The sequence below is a fragment of the Mustela nigripes genome, chromosome 12 (assembly GCF_022355385.1).
Source record: "Mustela nigripes isolate SB6536 chromosome 12, MUSNIG.SB6536, whole genome shotgun sequence".
Lineage (NCBI taxonomy): Eukaryota > Metazoa > Chordata > Mammalia > Carnivora > Mustelidae > Mustela > Mustela nigripes.
Genome location: NC_081568.1, coordinates 149,963,175 through 149,977,017, shown reverse-complemented (window position 1 = coordinate 149,977,017; position 13,843 = coordinate 149,963,175). Strand labels below are relative to the sequence as shown.

The following is a 13,843-nucleotide window of genomic DNA, read 5'->3' as shown; positions in this document are numbered from 1 at the left end:
ATTCTATTTACTTATTTAAGAGAGAGTACACAAGCAAGGGGAGGGAGAGAGAGAGAGGGAGAAGCAGACGTTATTGTTGCATAGGGAGCCTGATATAAGTTTTGATCCCAGGTCCCTGGTATCATGACATTATCTGAAGGCATACACTTAGCCAATTGAGCCACCCAGGCACTCCTGGATATAAACAGTTTGAGGATAACATGGGATTGTTCAAAATCTTCCGAAACCCACATATAGTGCAATTGCAACATAAACCACAGCAATTTTGAGGAAAAAATTAACTAATTCTAGGATTAATATGGAAAATAAAGTGAAATTATAATAAAACTTCAGAAAGAATAATGATAAAGGAAGAAATCATCAGTGAATTAAAAGTCTTTAGCCATAGGAATAAAAATCAACACTTTAATTAAAAAAAATAAAAAGGGCTCCTGGATGTCTCAATTACATGTCTGTTCTTGGCTCAGGTAATGATCCCTGGGTCCTGGGATCAAGTTCCATATTAGATTTCCTGCCTAACAATGAGTCTGCTTCTCCCTCTACCCTTCTTCTCTTCTTGTTACCTCTCTCTCTTTCTCACATACACTCTATCTCTGTCTCTCTGTCTTAAAGAAATAAATAACAAATGCATAAATAATTAATCAAATAAAGGAAAATTTAAAAATATTTTTAATGTTTTATTAATATCAGTCCTTCTTATATATTAACAATGTAACCATAGAAAGAGAAATAAGAGAATAAATTCCATTTTCAATAGCACCCAAAACCATAAGATACCATGGCACAAACCCAGCCAAAGAGGTAATAGATCTGTACTCTAGGAACTACAAACACTCATCAATGAAATTAAAGAAGACACAAAAGTGGAAAAACATTCCATGCTCATGGATTGGAAGAACATACATTATTAAAATATCTGTGCTGCCCAGAGTAATCTATACTTTCAATGCCATCCTGATCAAAAACCAGCATTTCTCAAAGTGCTGAAACAAAGAAACCTATAATTTGTATGGAATCAGAAAAGATCCCAAATCACCAGGAAATTTTGAAAAAGAAAAACAAAGCCAGGGCATCATATTGCCTGATTTCAAGCTTTACTACAAATCTTTGGTCTCCAAGATAGCATGGTATTGGCACAGAAACAGACACATAAATCAAAGGAACAGTATAGAGAACCCAGATATGGACTCTCAAGTTTATGGTCAAATAATCTTTGACAAAGCAGGAAAAAATATCCAGTGGAAAAAAGGAAGTCTCTTCAATAAATGGTGCTGGGAAAATTGGACATCCATGTGTAGAAGAATAAAAACATTTAGATTGAAAATATACAGTTATTCTTCATAGTTGTGAGCACATGAGAAAGAGAAAGGCGTGTCCAAAAGTCTTAGGAAATCTAGTCTGTCCACATAGTTGCAAATTGCAAGATTTCATATGTTTATGTTATGCTAATGGAAATAAGTCAGTTAGAGAAAGACAAATACCATATGATTTCACTCATATGTGGAATTTAAGAAATAAAACAGACGAATATGGCATGGAGGGGCAAACCATAAAACAGACTCTTAACTATAGACAAAAAACTGAGTGTTGATGGTGAGAGATGGGCAAGGGGATGTATTAAGTGTATGTTTGTATTATAGTGTGCACTTGTGATGAGCACAGAGTGTTGGCTCTAAGTGATGAATCACTAAATCCTACTGAAACTAATACTACACTATATGTTAACTAACTGGAATTTAAATAAAAACTGGGAACAAGCAAACAAATAGTCTTAGGGAACTAAAATATTTTATGAAGAGAAAATTAAATAAGTGTATTTGTGTATTTGAGGATGATGATAAGAAAACTAGTAGTACAAAGATAAAAGAGTAATCATCAATAGCACATTTCAAAAAAAGAATGATTTGAAACAGTGCTGAAATCTCAAGTATAGGAATCTCAACTTGAATGATGAGAATAAGATCACTTGATTTATCAGTTTGAAAATATTGGTAAATTTTAAAAGATCTCTATTTAGCGGTAACTAAGGCCAAACCACAATGAGAAATTTATTTATTTGAATTTATTTATTATGTTATGTTATTCACCAGAAAGTGCATTATTAGTTTTTGATGTAGTGTTTCATGATCCATTGTTTGCATACAACACCCAGTGCTCCATACAATCCATGCCCTCCTTAATAACCGACTCCTCCCACATTCCTCTCTTCCAAAACCCTCGGTTTGCTTCCCAGAGTCCATATCTCTCATAGTTCATCTCTCACTCTACTTTCTCTGCCTTTTTTTTTTTTTTTTACCTTCCTTCTCCTGATGTTCAACTGCCTGTTTTTTCCTTCATTTTACAGAGTTGATTAAGACTTTAAATATATGAGAGATTGGGGTGCCTGGCTTGTTCAGTCAATATAGCATGTGACTCTTGAACTTGGGGTTGTGCATTCAAACCCCATGCTCATGTAGAAATTTAAAAAAAGAAAAAAGGAAGGAATGAGGGAAGGAAATAAGGAAGGAAGGAAGACAGGAATAAGAAAATGTGAGATATTTTAAAAAGATAGAAAGTGTCATAAATAATACATGAAGGAGCCAGGAAACAGGAGAACAAAATTATCAATCAATATGACAGAATTTTTTATTTGATCTTAAATATCAATAAAACTTGTATTTTGGAAAACAATTATGCTTGAGGCCTAAGAGAAAAAGTGGATGCTAACATAAAGTATTTTAATTGAAGATCAGGGACTAAATTCCTTGGAGGCAATGTAAAATTAAATCACAGATGACTTAGTAAAATTGTTTTGCATAGGTTTCCTCTGGCAATTTAAAGGTTTTCAGTTACTCTGCAAGTAGCATCTCCTTGAAAACACTTAGAAGGTAAGACTGAGGGAGACTTGTATTTTGATAAATATCTATGGCATTCTGGAGTTCAACCAAATGTAATCAGATTTTATTCAAAAACTATATATTAAATTTTTTATATATTAAAATAATTTAAATAGGAAGGTACTATTCCATGTCCATTTGCAACGTTTCCCTTTATATTCTCTGTAAAATTAATGTTTCTTATATTTATCATGGGTACTTTTGAAGATTAAATTATATAATACCCATGAAGATGTTAAATAATGTAAGGCATTATTTAGAACAGTGTCATAAATGCTAAGATGAAAATCATTGCAAAACTCCCCAGTGCATGTAGTCTATCTGTCCATGCTTCCAATCACCTGTGAGGATCTTATGGTCTTCATCCTTCTGCAAATGATTTTATATGGATTAAACACATATAAAATAAGTATATAGTTTACCAGTTAGAAATCTAGGAAGAAAAATAGAATATTAAAAAGGGGGGGAATAACGGTGAAGATTATTGCAGTGTTGGGAGGCTGTGGAAAGGATGTAATGATGGAAATGTTCATATGATGATCAAATTTGGGGTATGATACACATATTTTGATGAGGATCTTTAAAGAATTAACTCATTGTACTTTATAACAATGCTGTGAGAGATAGAGGGGATTAAAACATAAACTCAGAGACATCTATTAACCTACTTGTTGACATACAAGTTGATAGTAGAGCAAGATTGTAAGCTCAGGCTCCCCTGATTTGAAGGTCCATAAGATTTTCCTCTTGTGCAGAACAGCGGTAGAGGTCATGCATCTCCTGTAAGCTTACTATATATAGAGCTTTCTAACTATAGAATAAAGAAAGAGTTATGGAGAAATATATCCCTGTGTTGGATTTGAAGGGAGATGTTATTTATAAAGATAATGATTGTAGAAGAGCAGAGACTCCTAAAAAGACACTTAAGCTCAGATTTATTTATTTTAAATTTGGGATCTGCAGGTGGTAATGCATAAGGTTTGTATAGGGAAGTGGAGAACAGATATCCTGGAAATATCTGTTTGGATATTAGTCTTGAATGACTTTCTAAAATATCTCAGGAAAAGATCAGCAAGGAGATGAGAACCCATTCTGCAGACAATCTGAACCACTTGAAATTTGAAGTTTTAAGAGGAGTGACACAGTACAGTTATTCTTTGGGAAAATTAAGAAGTTCAGTATTATTTGTAATATTGAGGTATGGCACAAATAAGATGGGCTTTCTATATTTCAATTAAATTAACCAAGATATTGTAAATGTTCAATTCTTCATGAGTTCATATATCACCCAGTGCGTATCATACCACATGCCCTCTTTAATGTAAGATAGGCTTTTTAGAGATATTGATGAGTTTTTTTTTTTAAAGAAATCACCAATTATTTTTGTTATACTCATCAGCTTCAAGGATTGTATTTTGAGGAAAGGGAGTTTAAAAGACTGGGGTAGGAAGAGCAGAGCAAAGGAATAATACTAACTAAATAAAGACAGTTAATATCAGCTGAACATGGAAAGACAGTATATATAGTAAAGAAAAAAGTGAGTTAGAAACTTTAGAGGGGTATTGAGTAATGGAGAGAAAAGTGGGACAGGAGAGTTTAGTTAGATGAATATAAGGATAACTGAACCTACATGGCTGCTCTAGATATACTGCATAATGTCAATGAAGAAGTCACTCTCCCTTCTTAATAAAGACACAAAAGCTAAACAGTGATATAGAAAGGACATACCGTTTTTTGGAAGAACTGAAATTCTACGGAGTCAAGTGATGTGGTAATTTTCTGTTGAAATTTCTGTTGTAAATTTCTGTTGAAAACTCGTGCATTTTTCAATAGAAATATTTGAAGGTTTTTATATAATATGCATAATGACAGGTTTGAATAAGGTAAAAAGATTGTGTTAGGAACATTTAATTAGCAACTGAGTGTATGAAAAAAAAATACCCAAAAAATTAAGCAGCATGAACTATAATTATTTACACAGTGTAAGTTGACTTTATTGATAGGCATAAATGTAACAAATATATCTAAGAGAATTTATAACTGATTAGGAATTTAGGATGTATTGAACACCTGAATTATAATTGAAATATTACATACACATAATTGGGGAATACTACTGAGATAAAGAGCTTAGAAGGACACAGAGGTGGTAGAAACAGCATGTATTTTCAGTTTGTTCAGGGACTGTAGGACAAGAAAGTAAAAGAATGTTCTGTATTTTGAAAAGGAAAGTAAAAAAGAAAAGAAAAGAAATGAATGTGAAAATAGAGGACTATATATATATAAGTTTAAAAAGATATGGATATAGATATCTTCTCTTCCTCTCAAATAAATAATTATTTTATGTCTATCTATATCTATATCTATCTATCTCTCTATCTCTCTATAGAGAGATAGATCTATCTATCTATCTAACTATCTCTATAGATCTATCTATCTCTGTAGATCTATCTATCTATATAGATCTATAGAGATAGATAGATGATAGATAGATAGATAGATATATCTGTATTTACTTGCAAATTGGAGACAGCATAAGCAGAGGAGGGGGCAGAGGGAGAGGAAGAAGAAAACTCCCCACTGAGCAGGGAGCCCATCATGCAGCTTGATCCCAGAACCCTGAGATCATGATGTGACCCAAAGGCAGGTACTTTATCAAACTGAGCCACCCAGACATTCTGGGCACACACCATTTTGAGATGAATGAGGAAAGTGTATATTTATGTGGAGCTATTTCCACTACAATTCACTTTAATTAGAATAAATATTAGTTATGGGACATCTGATTGCTGATTTCTCAATGTGTTCTGCTTATTTGACATTTGATTAAGCTTGTCTCATTTCCATCAATTCATGATTCTCTCTGCTCTTGAGTAGAATCGTTATGCTGTCTCAAGAGAAACATAAAGAGATATAAAGAAAATCTCATCAACTTCTTGAAAATGTATGTCTTTCATGAACATAATTTTTTTTTTATGAATGGGTAATCTACACTACATACAGGAGTTGACTAGTTATTCTGATCATATGACTTGAGAAAACTCATATTTTTGCCATGTAACTTACTATGTCTCTGAACAATGTATGCTGTATTAAAAATCGTATAAAGCTAAAACTATGCTTGGGGCGCCTGGGTGGCTCAGTCGTTAAGCGTCTGCCTTCGGCTCAGGTCATGATCCCAGGGTTCTGGGATCGAGCCCCGCATTGGGCTCCCTGCTCATCAGGATGCTTGCTTCTCCCTTTCCCAATCCCTCTGCTTGTGTTCCCTCTCTCGCTGTGTCTATTTCTATCAAATAAATAAATAAAATCTTAAAAAAAAAAGCTAAAACTATGCTTTAATATACATAGTCTAAAAGTGAAAAAAAAAAAAAAAGGGCCAAAGAAAGAACTTTCTCTTGCTTAGGCAATTTGGTAGAAGGAATGACTTAGAAGGGAAGAGCTTAATATTTCAATAGCACAATACCAGCCATGTGTCATTTCTTGTGTTCCATGCAGTCAGCATATTTATCATGGCATGTGAGAATCAGACCTTCAATTCAGGCTTCATCCTGCTGGGAATCTTCAGTAACAGCCCCACTCACATCTTCCTCTTCTCTCTGGTCTTGGGCATCTTCACAGTGGCCTTCACTGGGAACGTTGTTATGGTTCTTCTCATCTACCTAGACAACCAGCTTCACACATCCATGTATTTCCTCCTCAGCCAACTATCCCTCATGGACCTCATGCTCATTTGCACCACTGTACCCAAGATGGCCTTCAACTACTTGTCAGGCAAGAAGTCCATTTCTTTGGCTGGTTGTGGAGTTCAGATATTCTTATATGTGTCTCTGCTTGGAGCAGAATGTTTCCTGTTAGCTGCCATGGCCTATGACCGTTATGTTGCCATTTGTCACCCATTACGATATTCAGTTCTCATGAGCCAGAAAATCTGTGGTCTCATGGCAGGTTCTTCATGGATTCTTGGCTCCCTTGATGGTACAGTTGAAGTTGCAGTTGCATTATCATTCTCATATTGTAGAGCCTGGGATATACCCCACTTTTTCTGTGATGTCCCTGCCCTTCTCACTCTCTCATGCACCAACACATTGTTATTTGAAAAGATGATATTTATCTGTTGTGTTATTATGCTTTTTTTCCCTGTAGCAGTAATTATTGCTTCCTATGTTCGTGTTATTGTGGCTGTCATTCACATGGCCTCTGAGGAGGGTCGCCGAAAAGCTTTTGCCACCTGCTCCTCTCACCTCATTGTGGTGGGAATGTACTATGGAGCAGCCATGTTCATATACATGCGGCCCACTTCAGATCGTTCCCCCACCCAGGACAAGATGGTGTCTGTCTTCTATACCATCCTTACTCCCATGCTGAATCCCCTCATCTACAGCCTTCGCAACAAAGAAGTAGCCAGAGCATTCATGAAGCTGTCGAGGAAGGGTAAGTCTGGAAAGCAAATTGCCCGATAATATTTGATTTGATTTATGCTCAAATTTATGTATTCAATCAGTAAAGTTAACTAATATTTACTGACCTTTGTGGATCTGTAAGCCACAACCTAAGATTTAGAAATGGAAAAACTTCACATTTTTTCCTTCAAATATTTTACATTTTTATGGTAGGTTGAAAAAATGACTATAAGGAAATATTTATTGCAAGACAAGACCTAAATTTTATTTATTTTTTATTATCAGTTAACAAATAGAGGTTATTGCCTGTGATAACATCCAATTGTCTGAATGTATTAATTAAACTTCTTGTGTTTTTTCACATGTCATAAACTTAATCTTAGAAAAAAATTCTGGAAAACCTATTATCTTAATTTTGAGTGATCATTCTTTTAAAATTTTATTTTATTTTTTTCATGTTACAAGATTCATTGTGCACCACACCTAGTGCTCCATGCAATATGTGCTCTCCTTAATACCCACCACCGGGCTCACCCAATGTCCACCCACCCCCTCCAAAACCCTCAGTTTGTTTCTCAGAGTACATGGTCTCTCATGGTTTGTCTCCCCCTCTGATTACCCACAACCCACTTTTCCTCTCCTTCTCCCAATGTCCCTCATGTTATTCCTTGTGCTCCACAAGTAAGTGAAACCATATGATAATTGATTCTCTCTGCTTGACTTATTTCACTCAGCATTATCTCCTCCAGTCCCATCCACGTTGATACAAAAGTTGAGTATTCACCCTTTCTGATGATTGCATGATTGTCCATTGTATATATGGACCATATCTTCTTTATCCATTCTTCTGTTGAAGGACATCTTGACTCTTTCCACAGTTTGGTGAATGTAGCTATTGCTGCTATGAACACTGGGGTGCAGATGGCCCTTCTTTTCACTGCATCTGAATCTTTTGGGTAAATACCCAGTACTGCAGTTGCAGGTTCATAGATAACTATATTTTTAATTTTTTGAGACATCTCCACACTGTTTTCCAAAATGGCTGCACCAACTTGCATTCCCAGCATGAGGTAAGAGGGTTGCACTTTCTCCACATCCCCTCCAACACTTGATGTTTACTGTCTTGTTAATTTTGGCTATTCTAACTGTACAAGGTGGTATTTCAATGGGGTTTTTATTTAAATCTCCATGATGGCTAATGATAATGAATATCTTTTCATGTGTCTGTTAGCCTGAAGACACCCCAAATTGTTAAGAAATTTTTGAAAAAGAAAAAGAAAAACCTGGGGGCATCTCATTGCCTGATTTCAAGCTTTACTACAAAGCTGTGATCCCCAAGATACCATGGTATTGGCACAAAAAGACTCATAGACCAGTGGAACAGAGTAGAGAGCCCAAATATGGACCCACAACTCTATGGTCAAAGCAGGAAAAAATATACAGTGGAAAAAAAGGCAGTCTCTTCAACAAATGGTGCTGGGGAAAATGGACAGCCATATATAGAAGAATGAAACTTGACCATTTTCTTACACCATGAACAGAGATAAATATGAAATGGATAAAAGACTTTAAGGTGAGACAAGAATCCATCAGAATCCTAGAGGAGAACACAGGTTGTAACCTCTTCATATCAGCCACAGAAATTTCTTTCAGAACATGTTTCCAAAGGCAAACAAAACAAAAGCAAAAATGAACTTTTGGGACTTCATCAAGATCAAAAGTTTCTGCACAACAAAGGAAACAGTCAAAAAAAAAAAAAAAGAGGCAACCCACAGAATGAAGGAAGATATTTGCAAATGACAGTACAGACAAAAGGGGTAGACAAGATGGCAGGGAAGTAAGAGGAGGCACCGTTTCAACTTGTACCCTAACGTGAGCTGATTACCTACCAAAGAACTCCGATAACCCATGAAATCAGCCTGAGATCAGAATTATACACGTCTGAATTAGTTATCTGGACCCAGTGGGCAGGTAAAGTGGAGTGGGAATGTCAGACTGATATCGAAAGACAAACAAAAGGTGGAGGGAGCCACCAGAGAAAACTGATTGGAAAGTAATACCCCAATGCCTTGCATCTGGGGACCAGCATTAACTTGGAGTCTGGTTGAAAGCACTCAAAAAGAGCAAAGGATCACGGGGGTAAATTGTGGGAATTGGGGTGGTTAGGGACAGGGGCTTAAGTCCCCTGGCCCAGGGCAGCCTCCCCTGGCAGTGAGCCAGAGAGAGTGCAGCGGAGGAACCAGGTCTTAGTCCCTGAGCCACCAGTATGCCCGAGAACACGTAGGGTCTGGTTCCTATGAGGGGCTGAAAGCCTCTCCAGATGGCAGAATGCCACACTGTGCCATCGGAGCATGAGATATGCATGCCCCACACCCTCCCCTGAGAGAGGTGAGCAAAGGCCAAGCCCACTGCTCTTAGACACACCCCATGCTATCAGAGCCTAAGACACAAACGCCCCACACCCTCCCCTGGGAGAGGTGCGCCCAGGAGCCAGCAAGGTGCTCTCTGACCCTGGCACTCTCAGCCAGGGCCAGCAGAAAAATCTCCGTGTGTGATCGCTGCTTGGAACCTCTCTGGCGGTCTGAAGCTGCCCAGATAGCTGCCGCTGTCATGGTTTTGGGTACAAGCAGGAGATCCTGTGTGCCCAGGGACCGTGACTCGGAATCTGCTCTGCCAGCAGCTCTGTGGCACCCACAGGGGAGCAGACTGAGGCTTCTCTCTGAGAGGGAGGTTGGGGTGCAGTTTGCTTTCCTCTAAGTCTACAAAAACCATCAAAAGCTGTCAAGACGAGAAGAGGGAAAAATGAACAAAAAAACATAAAAACCTCCAGAGAACAAAAGCCTGAAGAACCAGTTTCCTCAGAGCACACCCCCTTGAGGGGTGCAGGAGGACTTAACTCAGGGAACATCATTGATTCAAAACCCATGTGGCAGGCCCCTCCCCCAGAAAACCAACCAGGAAAGAAAAAAAAAATTAAAAAAACAACAAGAAAACAACCACCACTACTTCATAGATACAACTTTTATTTTTAACTCTTTCCCACTATTCTGTCTCATTTTTATTTTATATAGATAATTTTTAACCTACTTACCATCACAGTGAGATGTCCAGTACATCAAATTCCATAATAATATCCTAATCTGAACTTTTTGATATATACACCGGTGGTTTTCTTTTGCATTCCTATTTTTTTAATTTTTTTAAAATTTTAATTTAGTATAGTCTAGCTTATTCTTTTATAATTTTTATTTTCTAATATTCATATAGAGTTATAATTCAATGTAACCCCATGTCCCCAATCAATGCTACCCCTATAGGTAAATCAATTTTTAATCCCCCTTTATCTTAGGAAAGTTGAGTCCTTTAACAAAGATATCAAGATACATCCAGGAAGAATCAAAATGGACTTCCTCACCCACACTGAGAATTTATAACCACTTTCCCAACTTATTCTTCCACAGTGTTTTTGTGTATTTGTGTTTGTCCTGATAGTATATAAATCTTATACTTGGGGTTCTTTTTGATGAGGTTCTTCTTTTTTTTTCTTTTTTATGTATATATATATATATATATATACATATATATATATATATATAGTATATATGTGTATATGCATATATACATATATATGTATATATATATATAATTTTATATTTAATATAATATATATATTATTTTTTTCTCTTGTCATATACTTTTATCAGTCTTTTTGTTTGTCTGTTTTTGTTTGTATTCTTCATAAATCTTACCTTGGGGCCCATTTGGGCTGAGCCTTCTCTTTTATATTCCCTTTTTTTTTCCTGTCTCTCTCTCTCTCTCTCTCTCTCTCACTCTCTCTCTCTTATTTCTTTTTATTATCTTTTTTCTATCATTTGGGTGGGGAATCCTGATTGCTCAGAAGCATTCCAGGGTGCACATTGACTGCACCATCGTTGATACATCCAGCTACATCTGTTCAGTCATCTGTCACCAAAATGAATATGAGGAGGAATGCCCAGCAGAAGAAAAATACAGAGGATGGGCCTTCTGCAACATAGCTAATGGCTATTAACATAGACAATATGTCAGAAAGAGAATTCAGGCTAACAATTATCCAGGCAATAGCTAGGTTGGAGAAAGCCATGGATGACCAAGCAGAATTGATTAGGGCAGAACTGAAAGCCACCAGGAATGATGTTCAAAATGCTCTCAATGAGTTCCAATCTAATCTAAATTCTCTCAAAGCTAGGGTAACTGAGACAGAAGATAGAATTAGTTATCTGGACAACAAACAGATAGAGAGAAATGACCAGGAGGAAGCCCAGAAAAAACAGCTTAGAATTCACTAAAATAGAATCAGGGAAATAAATGATGCCATGAAACGTTCCAACATCAGAATAATTGGAATCCTGGGGAATCCAATAATTCTCCTGGGGAGGAGAAAGAAAGAAGTCTACAGGATATAGTGGAACAAGTTGTCCATGAAAATTGTCCTAATCTCATGAAAGGAACCAGTGTTCATGTACTAGAGTAAGAACGGCCTCCCCCCAAGATTATAGATTCTCAAAAGTCCTTGAGACACCTAAGAGTAAGAATGAGAAATTATAATTGTAGAGAAACTCTCTTTAAGGCAGCTAGGACAATGAAGCTCCTTATGTACAGAGGAAAACCCATCAGAATAACATCAGACCTGTCCACAGAGACCTGGCAAGCCAGAAAGGGCTGGCAAGATATATTCAGGGCACTAAATGAGAAGAACATGCAGCCAGGAATACCTTTTCCAGCAAGACTGACATTCAAAATGAATGGAGAGATAAAAAGATTCTAAAACTGGCAAGGCTTAAAAGACTATGCAACCACCAGCCTACACTGCATTAAATATTAAGGGGGGTTCTATAAATGAGGAAAAATCCTAAAAATATTATTGAACAGATATATAGAGATAATCTACAGAAGGAAAGACTTCAAAGTTAACATGATGTCAATAAAAACATATCTATCAATAATCACTCTCAATGTGAATGGCCTAAATGCACCCATAAAATGACACAGGGTGTCAGATTGGATAAAACAACAGGACCCATCCATCTGTTGTCTACAAGAGACCCATTTTGAACCTAAGGATACACCCAGACTGAAAGCAAAGGGTTAGAGAATCATGCTTCATGACAATGGGCCTCAAAAGAAGGCTGGGGTAGTGATTCTCATATCAGATAAATTAGATTTAAACTAAAGACTGTAGTCAGAGATACAGAAGGACACTACATCATTCTTAAAGGGACTATCCACTAAGATGATCTAACAATTGAAAATATTTGCACCCCCAATATGAGAGCAGCCAATTACATAAGAAAACTATTAATCAAGATAAAGAGTCATATTGCTATGAATATGTTAATAGTAGAAGGTCTTAACACACTTCCCTCGGTAATAGACAGGTCATTGAAGCAGAAAATCAATAGAGAAACAAGAGCATTGAATGACACTTTGGACCAGATGGACCTTATAAATATATACAGAATATTCCACCCTAAAACAACAGAATATTTATTCTTCTCAAGTGCACATGGAATCTTTTCAAGAATAGGCCATATATGGGTGACAAATCAGGACTCAACCAATACCAAAAGACTGAGACTATTCCCTGCGTATTCTCAGATCACAATGTTTTGAAGCTGGAGCTCAAACACAATGAAAAACTCGGAAGGAACTCAAACGCCTGGAAGCTAAAGACCATCTTGCTTAAGAATGCTTGGATCAACCAGGAGATCAAAGAAGAATTTTAACAATTCATGGAAACCCATGAGAATTAAGACACTTCAGTCCAAAACCTATGGGATACAGCAAAGGCGGTCCTATGGGGGAAATACATTGCCATCCAAACATCCCTCAAAAAAATTGAAAAATCCAGAACACACCCGCTCTCTCTACACCTTAAAGACTGAAGAACCAAGAACAAATCAAACCAACTCCACACATAAGAATGGAAATCATCAAGATTAGAGCTGAGATCAATGAGGTAGAAACCAGAGATACAGTAGAACGTATCAATGAAACTAGAAGTTGGTTTTTTTAAAGAATCAATAAGATGGATAAATCATAGGCCACACTAAGCCAATATCAGTCTGACTTTTCCACTCCACTTTACCTGCCCACTGGCGTCTTCTGCCTCTGTAGAGATCCAGACGTGTATAATTCTGATCTCAGGTTGATTTCATGGGTGATTGTAGTTCTTTAGTAAGTAATCAGCTCACTTTAGGGTACAGGTTGAAACAGTACCTCCTCCTACTTCCCTGCCATCTTGTCTGCATAAAAATTTTTTTCTAAAAAAAAAAAGAAAGAAAGAAAGGGCACATACCAACGTATTCAGTATAGCTGTAAAACCTGTGTATATTAAAATTCAGAATACTCTGGAGCTATTATGTTGAGGCACAATCACTTTTAACATGAGTGCGAAAGTAAAACACAAAAGTGTTGTGAACTATAGCTACAATACTCATTGATGTATAAACCTATAAAAATCATAGTCACATTAATAACACAAAATGTACATAAATAAAATGTAGAATATATTGTTGCATTCAATTA

General features: G+C 36.6%; 1 protein-coding gene across 1 annotated transcript; it reads left to right on the top strand.

Moving 5' to 3' along the window:
- The first annotated feature begins 6,385 nt into the window (after positions 1–6,385).
- Positions 6,386–7,336, top strand: LOC132027643 (olfactory receptor 2M3-like). Its single transcript, XM_059416415.1, has one exon. It carries the CDS (start codon positions 6,386–6,388, stop codon positions 7,334–7,336), a length of 951 nt encoding a protein of 316 aa, XP_059272398.1.
- The last annotated feature ends 6,507 nt before the right edge of the window (positions 7,337–13,843 follow it).